The 25,413-nt window shown below is 46.1% G+C and overlaps 1 protein-coding gene across 11 annotated transcripts in view; it reads right to left on the bottom strand.

Annotated features, from left to right (window-relative positions):
• HOMER2 (homer scaffold protein 2) overlaps positions 1–25,413 on the bottom strand; it is a 99,596-nt gene that overhangs the window by 50,408 nt on the left and 23,775 nt on the right. For 2 of the 11 annotated variants that reach the window (XM_055087900.1, XM_028494880.2), the window contains exon 1: positions 18,920–19,054. The exons of 1 other annotated variant lie outside the window; for it this stretch is intronic. In XM_055087900.1, the coding sequence (XP_054943875.1) occupies positions 18,920–18,987 (68 nt within the window). In that variant the 5' untranslated portion in view covers positions 18,988–19,054. Of the gene's footprint in view, positions 1–9,932; positions 10,039–14,552; positions 14,732–15,820; positions 16,053–18,883; positions 19,055–19,090; positions 19,477–25,413 lie in introns of those variants that run through there. 8 more of the 11 variants (XM_028494876.2, XM_028494877.2, XM_055087902.1 and 5 more) reach the window with 7 other exon arrangements.

Raw genomic sequence — 25,413 nt, 5'->3', positions numbered from 1 at the left:
CATGGCACAGGGAGATCAGCTCAGTGGTTTGTGACCACCTAGAGGGGTGGGATAGGGAGGGTGGGAGGAAGGGAGACACAAGAGGGAAGAGATATGGGAACATATGTATATGTATAACTGATTCACTTTGTTATAAAGCAGAAACTAACACACCATTGTAAAGCAATTATACTCCAATAAAGATGTTAAAAAAAAAAAAAAGGCAACTCTTGGTGTGGTGTTTTTGCATCTCTGTCAAGTGTCCTATTCTTTTTCTGACATCCTGTTGGCATTTTTAGGATTTTGCAACAAATTCACTGGGGAGCGGGGAGGATTATGCAACAGTTTTAGGATTTTGCAAACCATTTGTGACTTCATATTATATTTCTACTAAATACTTCTCAGATTTGCAGCATTTCATGAATGATGCATTCATTTATAACTGACCGAGCCGAGCCTTAAAGTTTTATGTTTCCAACTTGTAAATCTTTGGGTTTTATGTAATGATCATCAAATCTATCTCTTTTGTTATTCTTGCCTCTGTATTGTTGTTGCTTTTTCACTCACATGCCTGTAAATTCTTCGTGCGATTATTAATCGAATTAGCACAGTATCTATGTTTCTTTCTGTTGAGTGAGGAATTAATTAGATCTTGACAATAAGCATTAATAAGGCAGACGGATAAAAATTATAATGGATTTCACTGCATTTCATATTTTAAGGTATCTACTTCACAGAGTAACACAAAATAAATCACAGACTCCTTACAAAATATAATTTTTAAAAAATATAATTATTTTTGAAGAAAGGATGTTCAGGCAAACTGGCTTGAAAATCCTTTTAAGTGGTCCAAAATAAGACAAAATGGGGGGGGAAAGCCAGCAGGATGTAAAAATAATCCCATCATTCATAAAATACTATAGATTTAATAAGCACTTATTAGAGGTATAAAATTAAATCAAAATCAGAAAAATTAATTTTTTTTAATCCTCACAATGTCAAAGAGATGACATAAAAGGACACCCAAGCGGAAACAAAAAATAAAATCAAAAGGAAAAGTGAATGTTAAGTGTTCCGGTCTCTCGATGGAGTAGTTTTAGGTAAAGCTGTCTTTGAACCCATCCTGGCTATAGAAGGCTCATTATTGGAAAGCAAGCTCTTTCTTAAGATAGAAACTTTTTCCTAGAAAAGCAAATTACTATGTATTTGAGCCTCATGCAAGGAATACTGAATAACACCATGAATACTGGCATTAACCATCAACTGTGGATGTAGATAAATGCAGAAACTTTTTCATGACTATTTCTCTGAATCAATAAAAGCCAAGGGCATGCTCTTCCTGCTACCTCAATGCAGGTGTTTCTAGAATCCAGCCTTCCAGAACGGACACAGCCCAGCATTCCTAGCCCCCTGAAGCTTCCCTTCTAGGTCCCAGGAGCTGGGCAAGAGCCTCTGGGGTGTGGATCACTAGGCCGTTTGTCTTCCCTCAACAGTGACCAAGTTCACCCACCCACTCAATCCTAAATCAACACCCTTCCAGCCGCAGGGTGACAGCTGTAGAAATAAAAGGAATATTCTCACTGTAATTTCCTGCATCTGTTGTCGAGAGGGGCCAGCCCGTGGGGGAACGTGTGTGCCTGTGAATACCAGCCCTCCTAATCAATCCACGTGGGGAAGCCTGACATCTGCATCCCCCAGCTGTGCTACTGCAGCCCCGGCACCACGTTTTGCTAATCATCCAAGTACAACACCATAAAAGAAAACACTTGCTCACATGGAATTCTTCTGCATATTTAAGAGGAGGGAGCAATTGAAAGGGCAGGAATACAGAAGAGGTTTTTAAAAGAACCGAATTATGCAATGTGTACAAATATTGAATCATTACGTAGTCCACTTGAAACTGAAATAGTGTTAATATGTCAATTATACCTCAATTTAAAAAAAAGAATTGAATTATGCTAAAATCTCTGTCTCTCTTTTACAGAGTACTACGAGCTGGGCAGGGACCCATGGTCACGCAGGAGCCCTCCCAGGGGAAGGGGCCAGACTTTCGGTTCTTCCCTTGTGTCCTCCACACCGAGGAAGAAGGACTAGGTCTAGGTTTTAGGACCTTTAGACCAGTGTTTCCTAAACCTCTGATAGGAATTAGCTGGGGCATTTAGTAAAAATACAAATTCCTGGGCCCCAGCCTATCCCCGCAGGAACCTGGCTGTCCAGGGATGGGGCCTGGGTAGCTCTATTTTTAACAAGAGCTACAGGTGATTTTTATCCTCTGGGAAGCTGGGGAGATACTCACATTAGACATTATCAGATAATCTAGAAATAATGGAAGAAGTCACCCCTACAGCTGTCATCTCTCCTCCAGAATGACAGAAACGACTCCAAGACATCCTCCCACAGCATGAAGGGGACAACAGAGGGACAGAGAACAGGATCTTTGGGTGCAAAGGCTGGGGGGAGGGGCATGGAGAGGCAGAGGTGCTCTGGTCAGGACAGACAGCAGCCTGTGGTGGTCAAGCAGTGACCTTCTGAAAGTGCTCTGTGTGCCTGAGGCCTACAGGAGTGAGGGAGTGAGGAAAGCAAGGTGGAGAGGGACGGTGGGGGAGGGACAGGGAGACAAGAGAAGCTGGTAGAGCTTTCTGACCACGGATAAGCCAAAGCCACAAGTCATCTGCTTGGCATGATTCAGGTCAAGGTGAGCATGCAGACAAGAAGGACCCCATCTCCAAATCTGTCCGCTCAGCTCTGGGGATGGAGTGACGCCATGGCGGGACCCCAACCAGAAATGCAAGGACGTTGGGAGACACGGTTGGCTCAGCTGGCCATACCCTCAGTGGCTGCAGCCCTGGTCCCGTGGTCAGGCCTCTGCAGGGGAAGTGGCTGCTCCAGCGTGGAGAGAGCACAGTGACCCAGGAAGGGAGCTGCAGGGAGACCCACAGACCCCACGCTGAGGGTGGGCACCATAGGAGGAGCCACAGCCCTTCTGAGGTCAAAGACCTGCGATCCTCAGGCCTGGGGACCTGGAGGCCAGCTTGGCACAGCTTTGAGTCCAGAAAACTACCCACAGTAGTGGGATTTCCATGTGAATAACCAAGTCCTTGGCCACTGGAGAGTTCTGTTTTATTCTTCTAAAATTCAAAAATTGAATGGTATTTAAACAAAAAGAAAAAAAAAGGGGGGTGGAAAGAAAAGCCAGTTAATATTTAGCTGATATTTAGTTTAAAGCCAACTAATATTTACTGAGTATTTACCATCTGCCAGCCTTCACATATGAGCTCTCATTTAAGATCCCAGTGATCCTATGGGGATCCAGGTGGGGAAACGGGGCTCAGAGAGGCCAAGGACCTGCCTTGGGTTACACAGTTAGTAAGTGGCAGATCTGAGCTTTGAAGTCAGTTCTAAGTGACACAGACAACCCCCCCGCCCTTAGCCATTATACTGTCTTCCTAAAATAATACCTGTCTGTAATAGGCAGCTTCTGATGTGACTCCTGTGATCCCCTGCGTAATCCCCTCCCTGTGAGCATGGGTGGGACCTGTGACTTGCTTTTAACCAACAGAATATGGTGAAGGTGACAGGATGTCACGTTGAGCAAGTGACAGAGGACTGTGACTTCTGTTTTGCTAGCAGACTCCCTTGATTGACTCTCTTGCTGACTTTGCTGAAGCAAGTTGCCATGTTGGGGAGGACCATCCCGCAGCAACTCCAGCCAGAGAGGGTGACCTTCAGCCAGAGAAGAACGGAGGCCCTTAGTCCAATATCCTTCTCTCACTGTTGTGCCCTCTCCCATTGCGGAGCACAGGCTCCGGACGCGCAGGCTCAGTGGCCATGGCTCACGGGCCTAGCCGCTCCGCGGCATGTGGGATCTTACCGGACCGGGGCACGAACCCGTGTCCCCTGCATCAGCAGGCGGACTCTCAACCACTGCGCCACCAGGGAAGCCCCAATATCCTTGAGGAACTGAAATTCTGCCAACATCTGCTTAGAAGCTTATCTGTCCACACTTGAGCCTTCAGATGAGACCCCACTCCTGGCTGACACCTCAATGACACCTCCTAAGAGACGCTGAAGCAGAGGACCTAGCTAAGCCATTCCCAGACTCCTGACTCACAGAAAGGTGTTTTTTTGTTTGTTTTTGTTTTTCTGTGAGTAGGAATCAGGTCTCCTGTTTTTTTATTAAGTTTTTCAATAGATAATATGTGAACATGGTACAAAATTTCGATGACACCAAAGGGCATACAGTGAAAGGCACAACTCTCTCCTGTCTCTATGCCTTCAGTTCTCTCCAGAGGAAACACTTATGTAATTTTTGAATAAATCTTTCTAGATGTACTTTATAAATATCTACTGGCACTTATGGGAAGTGCTTGAAGTAACCTCCCTTTGTCTCTAAAATCTTGGCCTTCAGCCTGCTTTCAAACCCATTGCCTATAAATTCCCTTTCAGGTCATAACCACTCTGCTTTCAAAACCAGGTAAAGGCAATGCAGATATATTTTATCTTTTTTCTTTATTGCCAAAAGGGGTTATAATGATGAGAGCAGACCCACACATTTTGATTTAGCCTCCAGCCCTCTAACCCATTCTTTGTTTCAACAATTATCGAGGATATACAAAGAAATGTGTTTTGTTTTAAGCTACTAAATTTGTAGCACTTGATTACACAGTGATAGGTGACTAACATATTGACCTTCACAGAAAATTTACTGCACCCCAAGCAGACTGTATATGTTCTCATTTAACCCTCTGGACAGAGCTGTGAGTGGGCAGCATTCTCCACGTAGAAAATTGAAGGTCACAGGGTGATTTCAGGCAACGTGGACAGCAAATCTCTACACTTTTATGAGCAAAATCAGAGAACAAACCTCACCACAAAATCCAGAAAAGCAGACCCCAACTCTGAAAGAGCACCTTGCCCTACCTGAGAAACTAAAAGAGCTGGAACTAGGACACAGAAGGCAGTTCCTGTAAGTGTGCAAATCAGTATAAATAGAAAAATTGAAGAGAAGCAGAACTTTCCAAGCCAGGAGGCCACCTTTCCTTCCCAGCAGGGAAAAGCTGAAGAGAGTGTGTATCAGAGAACAGAAATTACCTTCATACCCAATTTTATTCTCCTTTCTTTGGTGTTTGATGCTTAGGGAGTATATTTCAAATATACTCCCATGCCTTCTTCAGTGCTTTAAATAGAAAGCAGATGTTTCCGGATGGCAGAACGTTTCTTTAGGCAGACAATAACAACCTACTGTTCCCTTGTATAGTCTTTTTAGAACTGAATAAACACCAATTGTTGCTCATTGAACACATTTTGGAACCTGACAGTAATTGTCCCCAAGAATAATTAGACACTGTGAAACATATGTATGCCTGGAATATGAAAAACACTCGGCAGAGAGACCACTCCCGCTTTGAACAATTTCTGGCTCCATGTGAAATGATTCTGCAAAGAACTGGCACGACTACTTTTTGCAGAAAAAAAAAATGATATTTTAATTTATTATAATCCCTCACTTGCAATGTTCACCAGGCTTTTCCTGATAGGAACCTGTAAAACCTCATGATTCTTATTATTCCTGCTTCTATCTGCTTTGAATTAAAACGAACCATTCTGACATTATCTTACAGCCATTTAAACATGTTTCAAAGTCTCAAAGGATGCCCTAATGAGTTTACCTGGCTTGACTCTAGAATCCTTCCACACATCATTCATACAGCACCAAGAGAAAGGTGCAGCCCCAAGCTCGATGGGCATGGCACTGCCCACCCGGCTTCAAAGACCTTCCCTGGCTCTATGCCCCATAGGACCAGCTCCAAGTGCATCAGAATGATCCACAGACCCCTGAGCACCTGTCCCTGTCCCCTCACCAGACAGGCTCTGCTGCTTTTCCGCTAGCATTTCCAAAGCACCTGCATTTTCACATGACCATGCACATGCCCTTCACTGGGGCTAAAATATCCTTCCCCCTTGACTGGCCAGAAAGGCTCCCACTAGTCCTTTGAGTTCTACCATAGCATCTTTTTTTCTTTTTTTTTTAAAACTTGGGCAAGGTAGTTATCTTTCTCTCTCTCTCTCTCTTTTTTTTTAAAAAAAATATTTATTTATTTGGCTGTGCCAGTTCTTAGTTGCAGCACATGGGATCTTCACTGCCTCACGCAGGATCTTTAGTTGCAGGGTGCTTGATCTTTTAGTTGCGGCATGTGGGATCTAGTTCCCTGACCAGGGATCAAACCCAGGCCCCCTGCATTGGGACCACTGAGTCTTAGCCACTGGACCACCAGGGAAGTCCCCTACCATAGCATCTTGAGACTTCTAATTTGTGCTCTCAGGATACAGGCCCTGGACTGAGCGCCTGTCACAAGGGAATAGAAGCATAGGCTCATCAGGCTCTCAGCCCTCATTCTAGATGGTCAACAGGCCCCTAGCTGGCAGGGTCAAATCCCTGAGCCTAGGAAAAAGATCTGGGGGGAAAAAGGAGATAATGGACAAAAGGTTCTAGCACAATTCTTTCATGCAAAGAATCTACCAAACTCACAAGTATATTGTAGTTCTACTTTCACACAAAATCCCCATAATAAAGTTACCATTATTTGCAGATAATAGGATCACACATCTAGAACACCCAAGAAAATCAATTGAAAAAGTGAATATGAATAATGAAATCCAGTAAGGTGACTAGGTATAAGATTACTAATAAAAAATAACATCAATAGCCTTTCTATATATACAAACAACCAGATAGACAATATAATAGATTTTAAAAGATCCCATCTAGAGTAGCAGCCAAAAAGATACAATTTCTAGGAATCTATTTAAGAAGTAAGCAAGATCTGCACGAAAAAAGTAAAGATAGCTTCTCAGGCATACAAAAGAAAACTGTAATAAATAAAGACATCCTGTTCTTAAATGAGAAAAGTCAATACGAAGATGTCAATTACCCCTAAATGAATACATACATTTAACAAAATACAAATATCAACAGAATTATTTTTAGAACTAGACAGGGTTATTCATGTGGAAAACTTAACATGAGAGGACAGTCAAGAAAATTCTGAAGATGAAGAGCAATGAGGAGATTTAGCCATAATGTAGCCAGATATTGAAATGTATTATTATAAAGTTACAGCAAATGAAATGAAGAGCTATGAGCAAAGACATAGACAGACTAATGGAACAGAACAGAATCTAGAAACAGAAGTCCAAGGAATTAAGTTTATGTTGTAGGCAGTATTACCCATCAGTGGGGACACAGAAACCATTCCATAAACCCTGTTAGAACAATGGACCAGCAACTCCCTGGGGAAAACCTGCACCCGCTGGACCTTAGCCAGAAGTCCGTCTCCTTGCCTGGTCTGAGCCCCTTGAAGGGGGTCACAGCAGACCCATTCTATTGAAGTGATTTTCATCTGCCCCAAAACTGCCCAGATTAACAAAGCTGATAAATGAGAGATATCACACAAGTCACACTGATCACAAATCTTCCTACTCCACTGACTAGGGATTCTCTTTTTGGGTCACATTTACATCAGGGAACAGAATGAGGAAAGTACCCCTGATGAACACTGACAGGCTTTCTTGATGACACTACCTTTATCGTAGAGGGCCTGACAGTTTTTCAGGAGCTCTCAGCCCACGTTCTCCTGCGGGTCTCCTGCGATGTGGGTTTGACTAAGTTCTGGGACTGGTTCACAGGCTGAGGGCTGCCCCAGAGGGCCCATGAGGTCCATTGCCATGTGCTTTGGAAAAGGGTCCGTACTCTCCAAAAGGGGTGGTGGGTCCAGAGCAGTGGGTGAGGATCCCAGTGGTCAGGAGGGGGAGAGGCAGAACTTCAGAAAAGCAAATCTGTGATGGAAGGCAAGTATTTGCATGGGGTCGGTGAGGGGCTTCTCTGAGGATGCAGGATAGGTAAACATATGATGGGAAGATGAGACCAAGGACGGGATCAAGGAAGAAAATAAAACTCACCAGCAACACTGCAAGACCATCTCGTGTTCAAACAGCACCCTTCTACTCCTGCACAGAAATTCCTCCCCCTCCTCCAAACGTCCCCCTCTACCCCCGGCCCAGAGTCCAGCAAATCTTCTGGGTGTAGCAGATGAGGGGGAAATGATTCTGCAGACATGAGAGGTGTGCTCAGAGACTGGCAAGTGCTATTTGTGGCTACAGGAGTGGGTGGCAAGAGATGAGGCCTGGGGACTTCCCTCCTGGCCCAGTGGCTAAGACTCCATGCTCCCAATGCAGGGGGCCCAGGTTTGATCCCTGGTCGGGGAACCAGATCCCACATGCACGACGCAACTAAGAGTCTGCATGTCGCAACTGAAAGATCCTGCATGCCGCAACAAAGATCCCATGTGCCGCAACAAAGACCGGGTGCAGCCTAAATAAATAAATAGTTTTTAAAAAAGAGATGAGGCCTGAGGGTGGGCTGAAGCCAGATAGCCATGGATTCTGAATGACACGCTAAGGAAACTGGTCTTTATCTTGGGGGCCACCGTCTCCAACTGTGCTCAGTGGAAAATTTATGTCAAAGCTATTTTCTCTTCCAAATACAGTCCAAGAAATATATACATAGGAAAAATGTTAAATGTACTTGGATAGTTGTTCTCATAATTATGGGATATCATCATTAAGAGATTGTGTTCTCTACCCAAGACTGTCGGGTCATGGGTGATGCACCAACGCCCGTCTTTTGAGTTGCACATGGGCGTGTCACCTGCACTTACAAACCAGCCACCGAATCAACAGGCACCTTCTATGCATGATATTTCATCTATGGAAGGTATCCTAGGATTTCAACATACATTTGTGGTATATTGAACATTTATACTAAAAAAAGTCATTCCACCTGAATCTATGGTGATAAATGGGAGTTTTAAAACAAAAAGCAGAGTTTTATGATTCACGTGCTATGAACACCAAAAGCCAAGAACCAGAAAACATCCAAGTGATGGTTTCTAAAAAGTCAGGTGGCAAGCAGCCAAGTCATAACGATTAATGCTTCCTGGGACAGCTAATTCAAGAGAGTACAAAATATTGCCAAAGGAGCAGTTTGCACTCTTCCTTTTGCTGTAACACATCTGTGCACAGAGATTTTCCTGTTACACTGCAATGCAAACAAAATATAGAAGACTTTATTCTGTGTCTGCTGTGAGGGTATGACTTGGCAACATCATTCCTAATTAAGTAGATATGATTTTCTTATAAGACTGGAAAAATAACGTTCTCAATTTTAAATGGTGAGGGCTTTTGTATTCATCTACAGTAAACATAAAATGGGGGGAACGGGGAGTGACTGATAACAGGTTCTGGGTTTCCTTGAGGAGGGAAAAATGTTCTAAAATTAGACTGTGTTGATGATTGTACAAGCTCTGAATATAGTAAAAAGAAATCAATGAATTGTATATTTTATATAAGTAAATTGTATGGTGCATGAGTTTTATCTCAGTAAAGCTGGTTTTTTTTTTTAAAGATCAAGTGTAGAAAAGGATAAGAGGGAAAAAGATCCAAGTTTTCTGGCTTGGGAAGTTGAGAGGAAACGTGAGTCATGATGAGTGGACCCTGCCTGTGGACCATCTGGAAGAGATGTTAGAAAGAAAATGGGGGACTCTCCTGGTGGTCCAGAGGTTAAGACTCCATGCTCCCAATGCAGGGGGCCCGGGTTCGATCCCTGGTCAGGGAACCAGATCCCGCATGCCGCAACTAAAGATCCCAAGTGCCGCAACTAAGACCCGGCGCAGCCAAATAAATAAATAAATATTTAAAAAAAAAAAAGAAGGCTAATGGGACCCCTTTTCAGGGTGACTCTTCAAGGTTAGAAGACTAGACTGGGGAACCCACTGCAGCAGCTGAGCAGAAATCACAGGTTGATGAAACCACGCAGGGTGAGTACACAGGGAGAGAGGAGGAGAGGGACAACCCAGCTGGGGGGCACCCAGGACAGGGGCAGGAAGAGGACCCACCCTTAGAGATGAAGGACAGGGGTCAGGAAAGCAGCAGGGGAGCCAGGAAAGAGCAGCGGAGCTCAAGAGTCCTCAGCGTCATTCAGGCTGACAGAGCTTTCCAAAAATCCAGTTGGCTTCGTATCATATTGGAAGCCACCATGTAGCCCAACCTTTATCGGGAAAGGAAAACAAAGTGATGGACATATGAAATATATACCGAAACGACTTAACAGTCCTTATTTCACGTCAGGAACATAACAGGGTTTGGTTTTAATTCTAGTTCCTTTCTTGGCTCTTTTTACCTGTCAGAGACAAAGTTGAAGAAGAGGAGGGCGGCTCCACAAAATCGTGCTGCTTCTTTTTTGAGAGTAAGCGGCGGGGGGGGCGGGGGGACACGACCACGACGACGACACGGCGGGGACTTCCATGGTGGCGCAGTGGTTAAGAATCCACTTGCCAGGGCTTCCCTGGTGGCGCAGTGGTTGAGAGTCTGCCTGCCGATGCACAAAAAAGAAATAACAAATAAACTTATAAATTTATTTTTTTAAAAAAAAAGAGCAACGGGGAGACTAGTTCAGGCTGTGGAACAGTACATGCTCCCTAGGAGGACCTGATCACCTGTGTGACCTTGGCCAAGTCACTTCCCTCAACATTAACAGAACCACCTCAAGGGACTGTGGGCCCGCGTAACGCAAAAAAAACAAAACAAAAACAAGAATCCACTTGACAATGCGGCGGACATGGGTTCGAGCCCTGATCCGGGAAGATCCCACATGCCGCAGAGCAACTAAGCCCGTGCGCCACAACTACTGAGCCTGCCCTCTAGAGCCCGCGAGCCACAACTAATGAAGCCCACACGCCTAGAGGCCATGCTCTGCAACAAGAAAAGCCACCGCAATGAGAAGCCGAAGCACCGTAACGAAGAGTAGCCCCCGCTCGCCGCAACTAGAGAAAGCCCATGCACAGCAACGAAGACCCGACACAGCCAAAAAAGAAATAACAAATAAACTTATAAATTTATTTTTTTAAAAAAAAAGAGCAACGGGGAGATTAGTTCAGGCTGTGGAACAGTACATGCTCCCTAGGAGGACCTGATCACCTCTGTGACCTTGGCCAAGTCACTTCCCTCAACATTAACAGAACCACCTCAAGGGACTGTTTAGATTAAATGTGATAATATATGCAGTGCTTTCTTTCTTTCCTTTTTTTTTTTTTTTTAAACTTTTTTGGCCACACTGCACAGCATGTGGGATCTTAGTTCCCTGACCAGGGATTGAACCCATGCCCCCCGCATTGGAAGCGCCGAGTCTTAACCACTGGACCGCCAGGGAGGTCCTGCAAAGTGCTTTTTTGTTAGTAATAGCAGCCAGTTAAAGGAATATTATGATAATATAATTACAGGCGTGAGACATCACTGCAGGGAAGACAATCCCCTTTTCCACCTTAGACAGCTCAACATGCCCAAAGAGACCTAGCTCTCTCTCCCTGTTATCATCAGCAAATTAAACAAAAGAGAATCTTCAAAAAGAATAACTGTGCACTTTCACAATTTAAAAACATTTTTCATAGCTTAAAAAATTTAAAAGCCTGGGATTTATTTTTTCCTTTACTGGCAAATTAGTACTAACTATGGCAAACTGGTTTTGTGGTTCATTTCTGTCTTTTGGGTTCCTGGGTAGCAGCAAGGGGGATCCTAGTACCAGTTCTAGAAACTAACCGTGGTTAAGTATACCCCTCTGAATTTGGGTTCAGGGGGAAAAAGCTCTTTTTGTTTTCCTAGGAACCACTTGTGTAAAATTAGAATCGCATGATGTGAAGAGGCTGGTAACTTGCCAAGTCAATTGCAAAAGGTGTAAAATACAAAACCAAAGGTACAGACATACCTCAAAAGAACATTTGTGATGTATTCATTTACACTATCTATCAGTTGGTCTCTCAGGCTAATAGATATTTTATGTGTGTATTATAGTACAAAATTTTCTACAAAAATAGGTGGCAAGTATAGAGTCTCCAGATTTGGTGTGCGCGCACACACACACAGACACACACATACATATACGCAAATACAGAACTGGCGAAATTTAAATTTCATGGATAATTTTTAAATTATTTTCATTGCGCTATAATTCAGATATCATAAAACTCACTCTTTTAAAGTGTACAGTTCAGTGGTTTTCAGTTTACTAACAGCATCATACAGCCATCACCACTATTTAGTTTCAGAGCATTTTCATCACCCCCAAAACCCCATTCATACTCATTAGCAGTCACTCCCATTCTCCCCACCTCCAGCCCCAGGCAACCCCTGATCTACTTTCTGTCTCTATGGATTTGCCTGTTCTGGACATTTCATATACATGGAATCACAGTATGTGGCTTTCTGTGTCTGGATTTTTTCACTGAGCACAATGTTTTCAAGGTTTATCCCTCATGTAGCATATATCAGTACTTCATTCCTTTTTATGGCTGAATATTAATCCATTGTATGGATATACTACATTTTGTCTCTCCATTCACTAGTTGATGGACACTTGTACTGTTTCCACCTTTTGGCTATTATCAATAATGCTGCTACGAATATCTGTGTACTGGATTTATGTGGCCACGTGTTTTCTTGGCTCTTGGGTTTATACCTAGGAGTGGAATAGTCATATGGTAACTTTATGTTTAACTTTTTGAGGAACTGCCAGGCTTATTTCCAAAGAGGCTGCACCATTTTGCATACCCACCGGCACCGTCTGAGAATTCCAACGTGCCTGCATCCTTTCCAGAACTTGTTATTGTCTGTCTTATTTATTACAGCCCTCCCAGTGGGCATGAAGTAGAGGCTAACAGATACCTAACACATCTCTAGCGAGACAATGGTGTACTTGATGCAGGTGACCTACACCCTAGGTAGACAGACAGAATGTGTGCCCATTCTGGGCCTCCACTGTCTTACTTGGGTCACTGCTGTCCCAGGGAAGAACCCACCTCACACCAGGCTGCCTATTTCAGGGTCTCTTATGAACAGGAGAATTTTTTTAATGCTTTTAGAAATATTGAAAACACAGAAAACGGAGGTTTCGAGAGAGGCAAGGAAGGAGTTGAGTAAATACCGAAGCAAAGGGTTTTTAGGTAAGGCAACCTTGGGAGATACAAGCAAAGCTGTAGATTGTGGGCAGGTCATATCTCAAAGACTAGGAAGATGTTCTCCTGGGCTCTGCCATTCTCCCCTTGTCTGGAGTGGCCTGGACAGAGTTGAAACTCAGCATCCCTGCGGTCTGGGGAGAGGTGGTTATGGAAGTCCCCAGTGCCTCAGGAGCATGTCTACTGTTCTTGCTTTGCTTCCAAGCTACTCTGACCATCTCACAGAGGCTTGAGCTACAAGAAGAGAGCTCTGGATCCTTCCAGAACTTCTCTTGTGCAGCTGGAAGCCCCTTGGCTGCTTCCGGACAATGGTGGCTGCTGGTAGAGACTGAGAGTCTGACTGAGAGTCTACCTACAGCCCAGAGCACCCCGCCTTCCTGCCCCCTTGTCTTGGTCACTGTCCTTGCTTCTGTGCCCAACAGCAGCTCTCTCTCAGGCTACCTTCTTTAACAAGCTACAGAAGTCACTGCTTAGAAGAGTAAACTACAACAGGCAGACGGTAGGTTACACAGTCAAGCTCTACATGCCTTAGGGAACGGTTCTTGTCCCAGTCCCCCTGCCTGAATCCTTTTCTCTAGACTCCCAGGTCCAGGTTTCCTGCGTGGTAGAGTCCCTCAGCCTGGGGAGCCTCAGGTGCCATCTCTTCTGGTCATTTATTCAAAAAGTGTGCTGGGACTGTGGAAAACAGTTTGGCAGTTCCTCAAAAAGTTCAACACAGAATTACCGTATGATCCAGCTATTCCATTTCTAGGTATATACCCCAAAAGAACTGAAATCTGGGGCTCAAACAAATACTCGTACACTAATCTTCATAGCTGCGTTATTCACAATGGCCAAAAGGTAGAAACAACCCAAATGTCCACCAACAGATGAATGGATGAACAAAATGGGTTATATACATATAATGGAATATACTATTCAGACATAAAAAGGAATGAAATTTTGACATATACCACAACACAGATGAACCCTGAAAATATGCTGCTAAATGAAATAAGCCAGACACAAAAGGGCAAATACTATATGATCCCACTTATATGAATCAAACAGCCAAATGCATAGAGACCGAGAGAAGAATGATGATTACCAGGGGTTGGGGGCAGGAGAGAATGGGGCGTTACTGCTTAACAAGTACAGAGCCTCTGTGTGGGACGATGAAAAAGGTCTGGAGTGGGGCAGCAGTAACAGGCGCGCGACACTGTGAACGTTCTACATGCCGCTGAATTGCGAACACACTTAGAAGTGGTTGGGCTTCCCTGGTGGCGCAGGGCTTCCCTGGTGGCGCAGTGGTTGCGCGTCCGCCTGCCGATGCAGGGGAACCGGGTTCGCGCTCCGGTCTGGGAGGATCCCACATGCCGCGGAGCGGCTGGGCCCGTGAGCCATGGCCGCTGAGCCTGCGCGTCCGGAGCCTGTGCTCCTCAACGGGAGAGGCCACAACAGTGAGAGGCCCGCGTACCGCAAAAAACAAAACAAAACAAAACAAAAAAACAAACAAAAAAAAACACTTGCCTGCTGAAAAAGGAGATGGATGGCAGTGATGATTGTACAACAATGTGAAAGCACTTAATGCCAGTGAAGTGCACACTTAAAAATGGTCGAGATGGTACATCAGGGACTTCCCTGGTGGTCCAGTGGTTAAGACTTCGCCTTCCAATGCCGGGGGTGGCGGGGAGGGGGTGCAGGTTCAATTCCTGGTCGGGGAGCTAAGATCCCACATGCCTCGCGGCCAAAAAACCAAAACATAAAAAAAAAAAAAAAAGATGGTACATCATATGTTGTGTACATTTTACCGCAATTAAAAAAAAAAAAATTCAGCCTGCTAGAGTGGAACGCATCTGTCTCTTTTACACTACTAATGGGGTATGACCGGGAGAGCTCTCTGGGAGGCAATTTATTGAATCAATAATAAATTGATTAAAACTGCATTCTCCTGGGACTTCCCTGGCGGTCCAGTGGTTAAGACTCCACGCTTCCACTGCAGGGGGACTGGGTTTGATCTCTGGACAGGGAACTAAGATCCCACATGCTGCATGCGACCAAAAAAAAACTGCGTTCTTCTGAAGCCAACAACTCCACTTTTGCTTTTTTTAACATCTTTATTGGAGTATAATTGTTTTACAAGCGTGTGTTAGTTGCTGCTGTATAACAAAGTGAATCAGTTATACGTATATCCCCATATCCCCTCCCTCTTGCGTCTCCCTCCCAGCCTCCCTATCCCACCCCTCTAGGTGGTCACAAAGCACTGAGCTGATCTCCCTGTGCTATGTGGCTGCTTCCCACTAGCCATCTATTTTACATTTGGTAGAGTATATGTGTCCATGCCACTCTCTCACTTTGTCCCAGCTTACCCTTCCCCCTCCCCGTGTCCTCAAGTCCATTCTCTATGCCTGCATCTTTATTCCTGTCCTGCCCCTAGGTTCTTCAGGACCATTTTTTTTAGATTCCATATATATGTGTTAGCATATGGTATTTGTTTTTCTCTTTCTGACTTACTTCACTCTGTATGACAGACTCTAGGTCCATCCACCTCACTACAAATAACTCAATTTCGAACAACTCCACTTCTAGGAACCTATTCAAGGGCAATAAATGAGGACGTGCAAAGGTATGAGGGCAAAAGGACAGTCACTGAAGAGCTGTTTATTACACACACCTCCCCGACACACGTGCAATCCTTGTAAATAACTTAAATGCTCCAAAGTGAGGGACTGCTTAAATCAAGCATAATATACCCATGCAAGACATACCACTCAGCCTTTAAAAACTGTAGTACTTACTAACATGGAAAGATGTTCTTTTTTCCTTTACCCATCATGATTTATTCTTTACTTCGTTAAATTATCATTCAATGATTTACATCCAGAAGTTACTGAATAAGGAGGCCAACAGGTGTTGCTGAGTACAGTCTGTGTCCCCTTTCCTTCTGAACAGAACCAGCTAGGATTTGAAGGGCTTCAGTGTCACTCAAAATCTCTTCTTCAGGGGCTTCCCTGGTGGCGCAGTGGTTAAGAATCCACCTGCCAATGCAGGGGACACGGGTTAGAGCCCTGGTCCGGGAAGATCCCACATGCCGCGGAGCAACTAAGCCCGTGCGCCACAACTACTGAGCCTGCGCTCTAGAGCCCGCGAGCCACAACTACTGAAGCCCGTGTGCCACAACTACTGAAGCCCGCGTGCCTAGAGCCTGTGCTCTGCAACAAGAGAAGCCACCACAGTGAGAAGCCTGCGCCCTGCAACAAAGAGTAGCCCCCGCTCACTGCAACTAGAGAAAGCCCGCGTGCAGCAGCGAAGACCCAATGCAGCCAAAAATTAAATAAATGAATAAATAAATAAATTAAAAATAAATCTCTTCTTCAAAGAAAACAAAACAAACAAACAAAAAAGAACTCATAGATTCCAGAGTTCCAACAAAAGCTCGCCAACACTAGAACTATAGATGTTAATAAGGACATATATTATTAAAATGAAAAGAGGTTACAAAAAAGCATCCTACTATGATCTCATTCTTATAAATATGCATACTAATATAAATATATATTAACTTAGCAAATATCTACTCCACAGCTCCACAGGAGAGCTATGCTGACCACTGGGAATACTCCAGAACAAGACCACCACGGCCTCTGCCTCAGAATCCAGGGTGCTCTGGAGCTACCTGTGTGTGCATGAGAAAGACCAGGGAATGGTGACCACAGAGCTGGGGTTTTCTCTGGCAAGAGAGAAATGAGGGTTATTGAATGCGTGCAAGGTGAAGACAGTGAGCCTTGCTACAACCTGAAATTGTGTCCGGGCAAGAGAGAGGCCAGTGTCGCTCGCTTCCCAACCTAGAGGTCAAGTGTAGAACCACCTGGACCAAATAAGACAGGTGTGAGAGGACCCCAAACACCACGGTTGACAGAGGGAGAGGGGTAGGTGCTCTCAAGAACTTTATACAGGGACTTCCCTGGCGGTCCAGTGGTTAAGACTCCATGCTTCCACCACAGGGGTTATGGGTTCAATCCCTGGTCAGGGAACTAAGATCCCACAAGCCGCGCAGCCAAAAAACAAAAAACTAACTTTATACAGCATGGTGCCAAGAGTTAACATTATATTGTATACTTACCATTTTGCAAAGATCTTCTGTTAAGTGTTCTTATCTCACACACACAAATAATAAGCAAGAAAGGCAGGAGGAAGCTTTTGGAGGGAATGGATTTGTTTACGGCATAGATTGTGGTGATAGTTTCGCAGGTGTGTTATCTCCAAACTCATTAGGTTGTGTACATAAAATATGTACAGCTTTTTGTATGCCATTTATACCTCAATAAACTGTTCCTTCTTAAAAAGTTTAGCCAGCAAGGGAACAGAAATGACAGAAGCTGGATAGGGATTTGGCACCGACAGAACTGAGACGCAAGGTGCCCTCTAAGTGCCCAGGAGCTTGGCTGGATATCTCCAAACCACGGACTGCCCTGGAAAGAGCCAGAACCCTTATTTTTAGTGGTTGTTTGGGCTTGTTTCTAACTCACAGTTAATCCACTGGTTTCCAACCTACTGACCAAGAAGTGGCCATTTATTATTCATATCTTCCCTGTGGACCCCACTTATTGAAAAATTTTGACCTTCCAGGCAGTATTTATGAAAGAATAATTTGTTTTCTCACTTCTTTATTGACTGAAGTCATGTATAACTTCCAAATAGCTTCCTAATCAGCAGGATTTCACCAAGGTGGCCTCAAGAATTGATAGGATTCCAGCCAAAAAGGAAGGTACATTAGTTACCTGCCCAATCAGCCTAAAGCAGAACAACTGCTCTTTGTCTTGGGGAAATAATGAAATAGCTTGGACACTGGTTCCTACCCTCCCAGGCCCCTGGGCGGGAACTGCTGGACAGCCATTTCCTTTGCACCCAAGGACATTGCACATGACACCAAAGACACACACGGGAAGGCACAAGCAGAGAGAACCTGCCCCCGTGGGGACAGCAACAAGTCCCAGAACCACGTAAGGCAGAAGTGACATGTTTAGCAGTTAACATTATGAGGCTGAAACACTATGTCTTAAGGGAAGGAAGCCTAGTAAATAAAAATAAATCCCTTGTCCTAGAGCCACCGTGAGTTTACTCTGACATGCAGAAATAATGCACCTCTCTCCAGCCTTTTATTTGCTGCAGTCCCACACACACAGTAGGTCCAAAATATTTGCTGAATTAAATGATTTGGCTTCGATGTAATGTGGAAATTATATCGGATGTGCCAACAAAGCAAAAATTCCTTTCTATTATTACCCACAATGTCAAGGGCAAATGTGTAACCAGCTCATCTGGTCCAAGAGCTCAGGTGTGGGGGCCCCAAAGCAGGCCTCCTTCAGTTCCGGAGAGCATCCCTGGGACAGCTGGTGAGGCCAGAGCTCTACAGAACTGGACCCTACACTCCACGGAGCAGCTCAGAGTCAGAGTCGTGGAGAACACCTGGGCAGTGGATTCCCAAGGACACCCGGGGCCAAGAGCAGGCAGGGCTGCTGGAGCCCTGCATCCTCCAAGCATCCAGGCCCAGACCTCTATCTACACTCCTAAAAGCCCTTCAAAAATCTAACACTTGGCCCTAGGGACAGAGAGATGAATGAGATGCTGTCCCATATAGCACACACTGGCAGTCACACTGAGTGGGTACTGGGTGAAGAAAGCCAGCACCTAAGGGTGCAGACCTTGAGGGCTCAGGTACGGCAGTCAGAGGTCTTTGCCAGGGATCCTCGATCTGGTTGGGACAGTGCCCAAAAGCCATGGGACAGGACATCACAGTGCTCAGATTCCCCTCCCACTGGGGGCTCATTTCCACGATCTACTTGAATATCAGGCCCCACCTTAGCAGGGGTGCTGGGTGATCCACAGGGGCTTACTTGCTTGTTCCCAAGTTCTTCTCCATGGAGCTTTTCCATACGCTCACTTCCACAACTTCAAGAACCATCTCCTCGTGATGATGCCGAGATGTCTGCCTACAGCCCAGGTGTCTCTCCTGAACGTGGCGCCCACACCTCCCCTCCCTGCAGCCCTATTTCAGGTGCTCCCACCTTCGGCTCCGTCAGCACGGCAGAACCCCGAGGAGTCTCATGCCAGCACACAGCAGGAACATCTCTGGCCTCTGTCCGCTCCCCTGCAGCTCAGGCCCTTAACCTTCTTCCTAGCAGCGTCCTCAAATGGGCCACAGGTGTGCTGGGCCATGAGTCTGCACGGCACAGAACTCGGAGGGCATCCATCCAGGGCAGTGTGGCTCATAAAAGCTCTGCACACTGACTCTGTCAACTGCCTGGCAGAAAGCAGGCTTCTGGAAGGTGTCTTGAGAAAGAAGTGGCTTTTTTCTCATTTGTACAAAGATGTCACGGGGTTGGGAGGAAGGAGCTTGTTGACAAGGGGATCTCCTCAACCCTCGGGTGCACAGCAGAGCCGGGGATGACTGGAGTGCCCGGGCTGGTCACTTCTGACCATGAGCAGTCTCATCTGTTTACCCACGAGCTGTACAAATATTTTCCGTGTGTCCATGACCTTAAGAAGATTGGGCAACTCTGGCCTCACTTACAACCACAGCCTCTCTCCGTTTCTGGATCCTTTCTGTTGGCATCTAAACAAGCTCAGGTTTCTCCTGTTTGCACCACCTGTAAGGCCGCGTGCCTGCCCCACCCAACATCCCCTTCTGCCCACAGGACACTGCTCCGGAAAGCAGCACCAGGCTGCTCACCAGGAAAGGATCCAGGAGGACCAAGGCCCAGTAATGGGGACAGGCTAGGTGGGCCACGAAACCACCTCCGTCCAGAATCCTGCCGTCACTCTTCCACCTGGGGCGCCTCAGGTGCCTGATTACACATTACTAGTCTAACAATTCAGTTCTTCAACTCTCCCCACAAAAAGGTTTCATGGGTCAAACTGACCTCAGACTCCAGCATTAGTTACAAAAAAAAAAAAAAGAAAAGTCAAAGAGTTAACCAGGAATTAAATGGAATGTCCAGGAAGAGTTCAGTTAATACATTACCACAGTAGAGCACTATGTCACCATTTTAAAAAAGAACATTATTATGACTATATAAATATTGTTCCCTGCAGAGCCAAGAAATGTGCCAGGAATTCTATTTCCTTCTGTACAGTTCCAATGTCAAGAGCCAAGTGCTCCTCAAAGGGAAAAGTTCCCAGCATCCAGGTCAAAGAGAAGCTTCTCCTCTCCAGCACTCTCCCCACTGTTCAAAGCAGGTGGTGGTGTGTTTCACATTTGGATCACAACATGCTTGTGGTCATTTTTCTTTTTTGTGGCATTTTTCTATTGCCTTCTTTTTCCTGTTGAGAAAAGAAACACAGCCCATCTTCCTATAACCCTTGTGGTCTTCCAGCTTCTTGTTCATTCTGCACATTTCCTGGAATCCATTCCAGTCTCTGTCCTGGAGATATTATTCTTGGAGCTGACGACTTCCAGTTCTAATTTGGACTGGGTGCTTCTGAGGCCCACTCACAGCCGTCTGTCTGGAAGTTCTTTTCTTTAGGCTCCAGGAAGCTACCAATTCTCTTTCTGCCCCCAACTGCCTCCTTCATAGGCTTCACCCTTGTTTGGCTGGTGTAGACCCTCAGAATGAGTGGGAAGTAAACTTTTACGTCCTTGCATACCTGTAACTGCCTTCACTCTCCCCCCGACACTTGATGAATTTGGCTAGGTGTATTTGCTTCCTAGGGCTACAAATGACCACCAACTGGGTGGCTTAAAACAACAGGATTATTCTCTCACAGTGTGGAGGCCAGAAGTCCGAAATCAGTTTCACTGGGCTAAAACCAAGGTGTCAGGAAGGTCAAGCTCCCTCCAAAGGCTTGAGGGGAGAATCCAACTCCTGGCCTTTTCTAGCTTCTAGGGTTGCATTCCTTGACCTCTCCCTCCATCTTCAAATCTCTCTCTGCTGAGGTCTTCATGTCCCCATCTCTCTTCTGTATCTGTGTATAGTAAAATCTCCTTAGGCCTCTCCCTCATAAGGACACATGTGATTGCATCAGGGCTCACCAGGTTAATCCACCATAATCTCCTCATCTCAAGATCCTCCCCTTAATCACATCTAGAGACCCTTTTTTTACCTTATAAGGTAACACAGGTTCCAGAGATTAGGGCCTGATATTTATAGGGGACATGTTTCAGTCTACTCTGCAGGATATAAAAATGTTTTCCAATGGTTAAAAAATTATTTTCCCTCTGTGTCTTGAAGGCCTGGCTTTACTATTGATTGTCTTTCATCCATGTTATCTGATTAGACGTTTATTTTGCTGGCTCTTCCTCTTCCTGATTCCTCAGCGTGAGAGCACTCCTCATTCCCTCCCTAGCTAATCTAACTGAGTAGATACCATGGCTTCGAACACCATCCATTGACCCCAGATCCACGCCAGACGAAGGAAGGCTTTGTTCTCGAAGGCCAGTACCCACACCCCCAGCCTTGCCTCTGCCAAAGAAGTTCACCTGTCCTCATTTTCCCCTGAGACCTTCCATTAAAGTCCCAGCTTTCAGCACCACGTCTCATTCCTGCCCTGGGATGGACCTGCAGACTTAGTTGAGAGGCTCTCTGGGGTTCTGCAGGGCAGACTGGCCCGCTCCACTCAGGCCCACTGGGCTCTGGGCTTCTCTGCTACATTTCTGATGTGGCCATACCTCCACCTGCTTTCTATCGTCCAGAAATTTGTTGCAATCTCTCAGCTGCTGCTAAGCCCCTCCCATTCACTTTGCTGTCATAGGATTATACTTTTAATCATCTCTTTATTATCATTTTAATGGGTTCTGGGGAGGAAGGGTAGACAGAGGCACATGCGCTGAATCCTTCATCTTGAACTCTTCGTTAATCTCATTAACTTTTCAGTTATAACTTGCATATGCCGAAAAGATAACAGACGGTTCTATTCGAAGCCCCATGTCCGTGGGCTCCCATTGGCGAGAATTGGGAGTGGGGACGGCAGGTTTCGGGTTCACATCCCAGCTTGTCACCTCCCACCCACCTCCGACACACACAGACCCTTCTTGTCTGAGCACTGCTGCTCCTGACACAGGTTTGCCAGTGTGAGTTATGGGACTGGCAAACTGCATGCGGGTTTCCTCTTTCCAGGATTTTTTGTTAAAAGCAAATTACTTCTGTGGCCTTCCCTATAAGGCCAGAATACAGGCACTGGGACATGAAATGAAGAGAAGGGACAATGTTAAATGGGGAACATCTTTTGCAGGTTCCATCAGCCCAAGAGAACCTTTTCACTCAAAAGCGAAGCCTGCATGACACATCCCTGCCTTACCAAGGCTCAAGTTTAAAAATAAACACGGGCATTTGAAGGAGCACAGAAATAACTTGTGCCTGAGGCTCCACAGAACCCCATGGCACCAGGTGTATGCTGACCCCGCAGGAGCTGAGACAGGCCACGTTCAATAGAAAGTCAGCCCTTGTGGACCTCAAACAAGCGATACACGAGTAAAGGGAGCCTCTTTGTGCTGGATTCCCTTGTACTACACAGCGTCAACTGCACCCCATTCAGATCAACCATGGGCATCTGCTCTGTCTAGCTATTCATACAAGGGCTGTGAAGGCAGCCCCCATCCCCAGCCCCGGAGCCCAAATCCAAGACCTCACCCAGCCTCTGTCTCCTCCTCCCTATCAATCCCTGTACCAACGTACAGGATTAACAAAACAGAAGTTCCTGCTCATCCATAACTGTGCCTTCGGAGGAGCTGTGCCTTCCCCCTGGAATGACCCCTTGTTCACAGCCACCCCCCACTTAGCCCACCCCCACTGGTCAGAATCCTACCATCTTTCAAGACAAAGTGCAATTTGGTCTTCCATCAGAGGCACCTGGGTCCACCACCAGACCAGATTCTCTCTCTGGAGCCCAGCTTTCTGTGTCTCCTCTGTGGCCCTCATATTATTCTGCCTTGTCTTTGGGTAGCTATAGGTGTGCTGTACCCCCCAAATTGGACTGTAAGCCCCCTTGGGCAGGAATCAGGTCTTCATTTCCAGAGCCCCTGCAGCACCTTGATAGAGGAAGTGCTTGAAGTTGTGGCCAGAGCTTTGAGTGAACCCAAGTCACAGAGGGCCCAGAGGGACTAGCCCCTGGCTGGTGTGACCCTGTGAAATTGCACAGGGAAAACAAGCAGACCTTTGTTTGACAGCAGTGGGAACCCCTCTCTACAGCAGAACTGCTAGGTAATGTTTTCCTTCCAGGCACACATATACACAAGCACACATACACACGTGCATACACATATACACACACAGAAGCATGCAGAGATATATTGACCCTCTCAGCTCCAGGCTGCAAAAGGACAGCTGGAGGCCCAGCTTATGGCTTCCACCAGCAACTCCTCCCTTTACCCCAGGTGCTGCACAAATGACCTTTCCCAATGCACTCTGCCTGGCCTGAAAGCACAGCTCTACTGGGGTGAGCTTAAGGGCCAGGACTACGTTTTATGTGCCACGTCACGGCCAGAGCTTGGCACCCAGAAAACATGTCTTAACAAAGAGGTGAGGGAATTCCCTGGCAGTCCAGGGGTTAAGTTTCGGCACTTTCACTGCCATGGCCCAGGGTCCATCCCTGGTCGGGGAACTAAGATCCTGCAAGCAGCATGGCGCAGCCAAAAAACAAAACAAAACAAAACAAAAAACAAAGGGGTGAGAGAGAAGGGTGCACAGAGAGAACAAAAGTGTCCGAGCAAACAGTCAAGTTCCATTTATACTTCGTTAGATTTGGAAGGAAATGTACAGAGCATTGGTAGGTCTTCAGTAGACAGAAATAAGTGACTATTAGAAGAATGACATGTTTTCCTATCACACTGTGCTCTAGTTATGATGAATCAGATGGGGGCTATTTATCGTACTGGATCTTCTACAGGTTCTTCTCCCTTTTGGAAAAGGTCTGACACTCGACTTTTAGCAGACCCAGGCAGCTAGCAGGTGTCCAGACAGTTGGGGCCTACGTGTGCCCAGAAAAGCCCATGCTCCTTCCCATATACCAAGGACACACTGCCCGTCCCCTCCAAAAGCCCAGATGGCCTGTGTGTAGACTTCTCCCCACTTCCTTTTTATCTCCTCCAAGTGCTCTGTGTCAAGCTTCCATCCTCAGATTCACGGGTTTCCATGCACATTCACATCTGCAGCGCAATTCGCGTGCCTCTCCTAAGGCATCTGGTTTTTAAATAGGAAATGCCTTTCCATGTCCTACAGCAACGCTGAGATCCACTCACCAGATCTCGGCAGTACCTCGGAAAAGGTATTTCCTAGAGGTCCTGGCATGTATTGATCATCTGTCGGCGTCTGGCATCGTGCTGGGCGCTGACATACATAGCTCACCTCATTCTCCCAACAACCTTGAGAATCAGTGTCTGTGTCTTCATTTTACAGAGGAAAACAGGGGGAAAAGATTAAGTAACGTACCCAAGGGCACACATAGTTGTCAGGCGGGAGTCACCTGGGTCACCTAAACCCAACACACCCCTCAGGCTCCCTTCCCACTTGTTCCATGAGGCCCCACACCTGTGTTCCCTGACCCTCCTCCCCAGGCTGCCTCCCCTGCCACCATGTTCAGGCAGAAGCCCTCCTGAGGACCTCAGCGGGTCTCTGGGCAAACAGGTTCATCCTTATCCATCTCTTACCAAGGCTGTCATCCCAGGCCTTAAGGAATGATCCAGAAATCCAAATCCTGCTCACCAGCAGCAACCCCGCAGTCTTTCCCAAAGTCTCCACAGTCAGGAGAAAACCCAGAAAATACCTCCTGAGTTCCCCAAACCTTCAGGTTCCTGCCCAAAGGCTCACAACTCCTAAAGGTGCCCCTGGGGCCTGTCTGGACCATGCTGATGAACCACCCACCAGGCCGTAAGATGGGGCAGCAGGCAGCAGCTGGCTCACCTGGTGCTCCAACAGCTGGCCTCCTGGGTGGGCACAGAGAATCTCCATCTGGCCCACCTGGGTCTCTATGCAGCCACCAGTCACCCAAACAGGTCTCTTCCTACTGCAGCACTAAACAACTAACTCAGGAAACCCCCTTTTCTCTCCAGCTCCTTGTCCACATTCACCCCCGATTTGTGAGGCAGGCCTCCTCCTGACCATTACAGAGTTCGTGCTCCCTGTTGACCTCTTCTGGACCACATCTACCCACCCACCACCCTCTCAAACAGCACTTCCTCTGGGAAGCTAAGATTCTGCACCCAATTTCTTTTTTTTTTTTAATGATTTTTTTTTTATGTGGACCATTTTTAAAGTCTTTATTGAAGTTGTTACAACATTGCTTCTTCTTTTTTTTATGTTTTGGTTTTTTGGCCACGCGGCATGTGGGATCTTAGCTCCCCAACCAGGGATGGAACCCGCACTCGCGGCACTGCAAGGTGAAGTCTTAACCACTG

The sequence above is a fragment of the Physeter macrocephalus genome, chromosome 11, assembly GCF_002837175.3.
Source record: "Physeter macrocephalus isolate SW-GA chromosome 11, ASM283717v5, whole genome shotgun sequence".
NCBI classification, from domain to species: Eukaryota; Metazoa; Chordata; class Mammalia; order Artiodactyla; family Physeteridae; genus Physeter; species Physeter macrocephalus.
The sequence above is the reverse complement of the archived record's forward strand: the minus strand, read 5'-3'. Positions and strand labels throughout refer to the sequence as shown.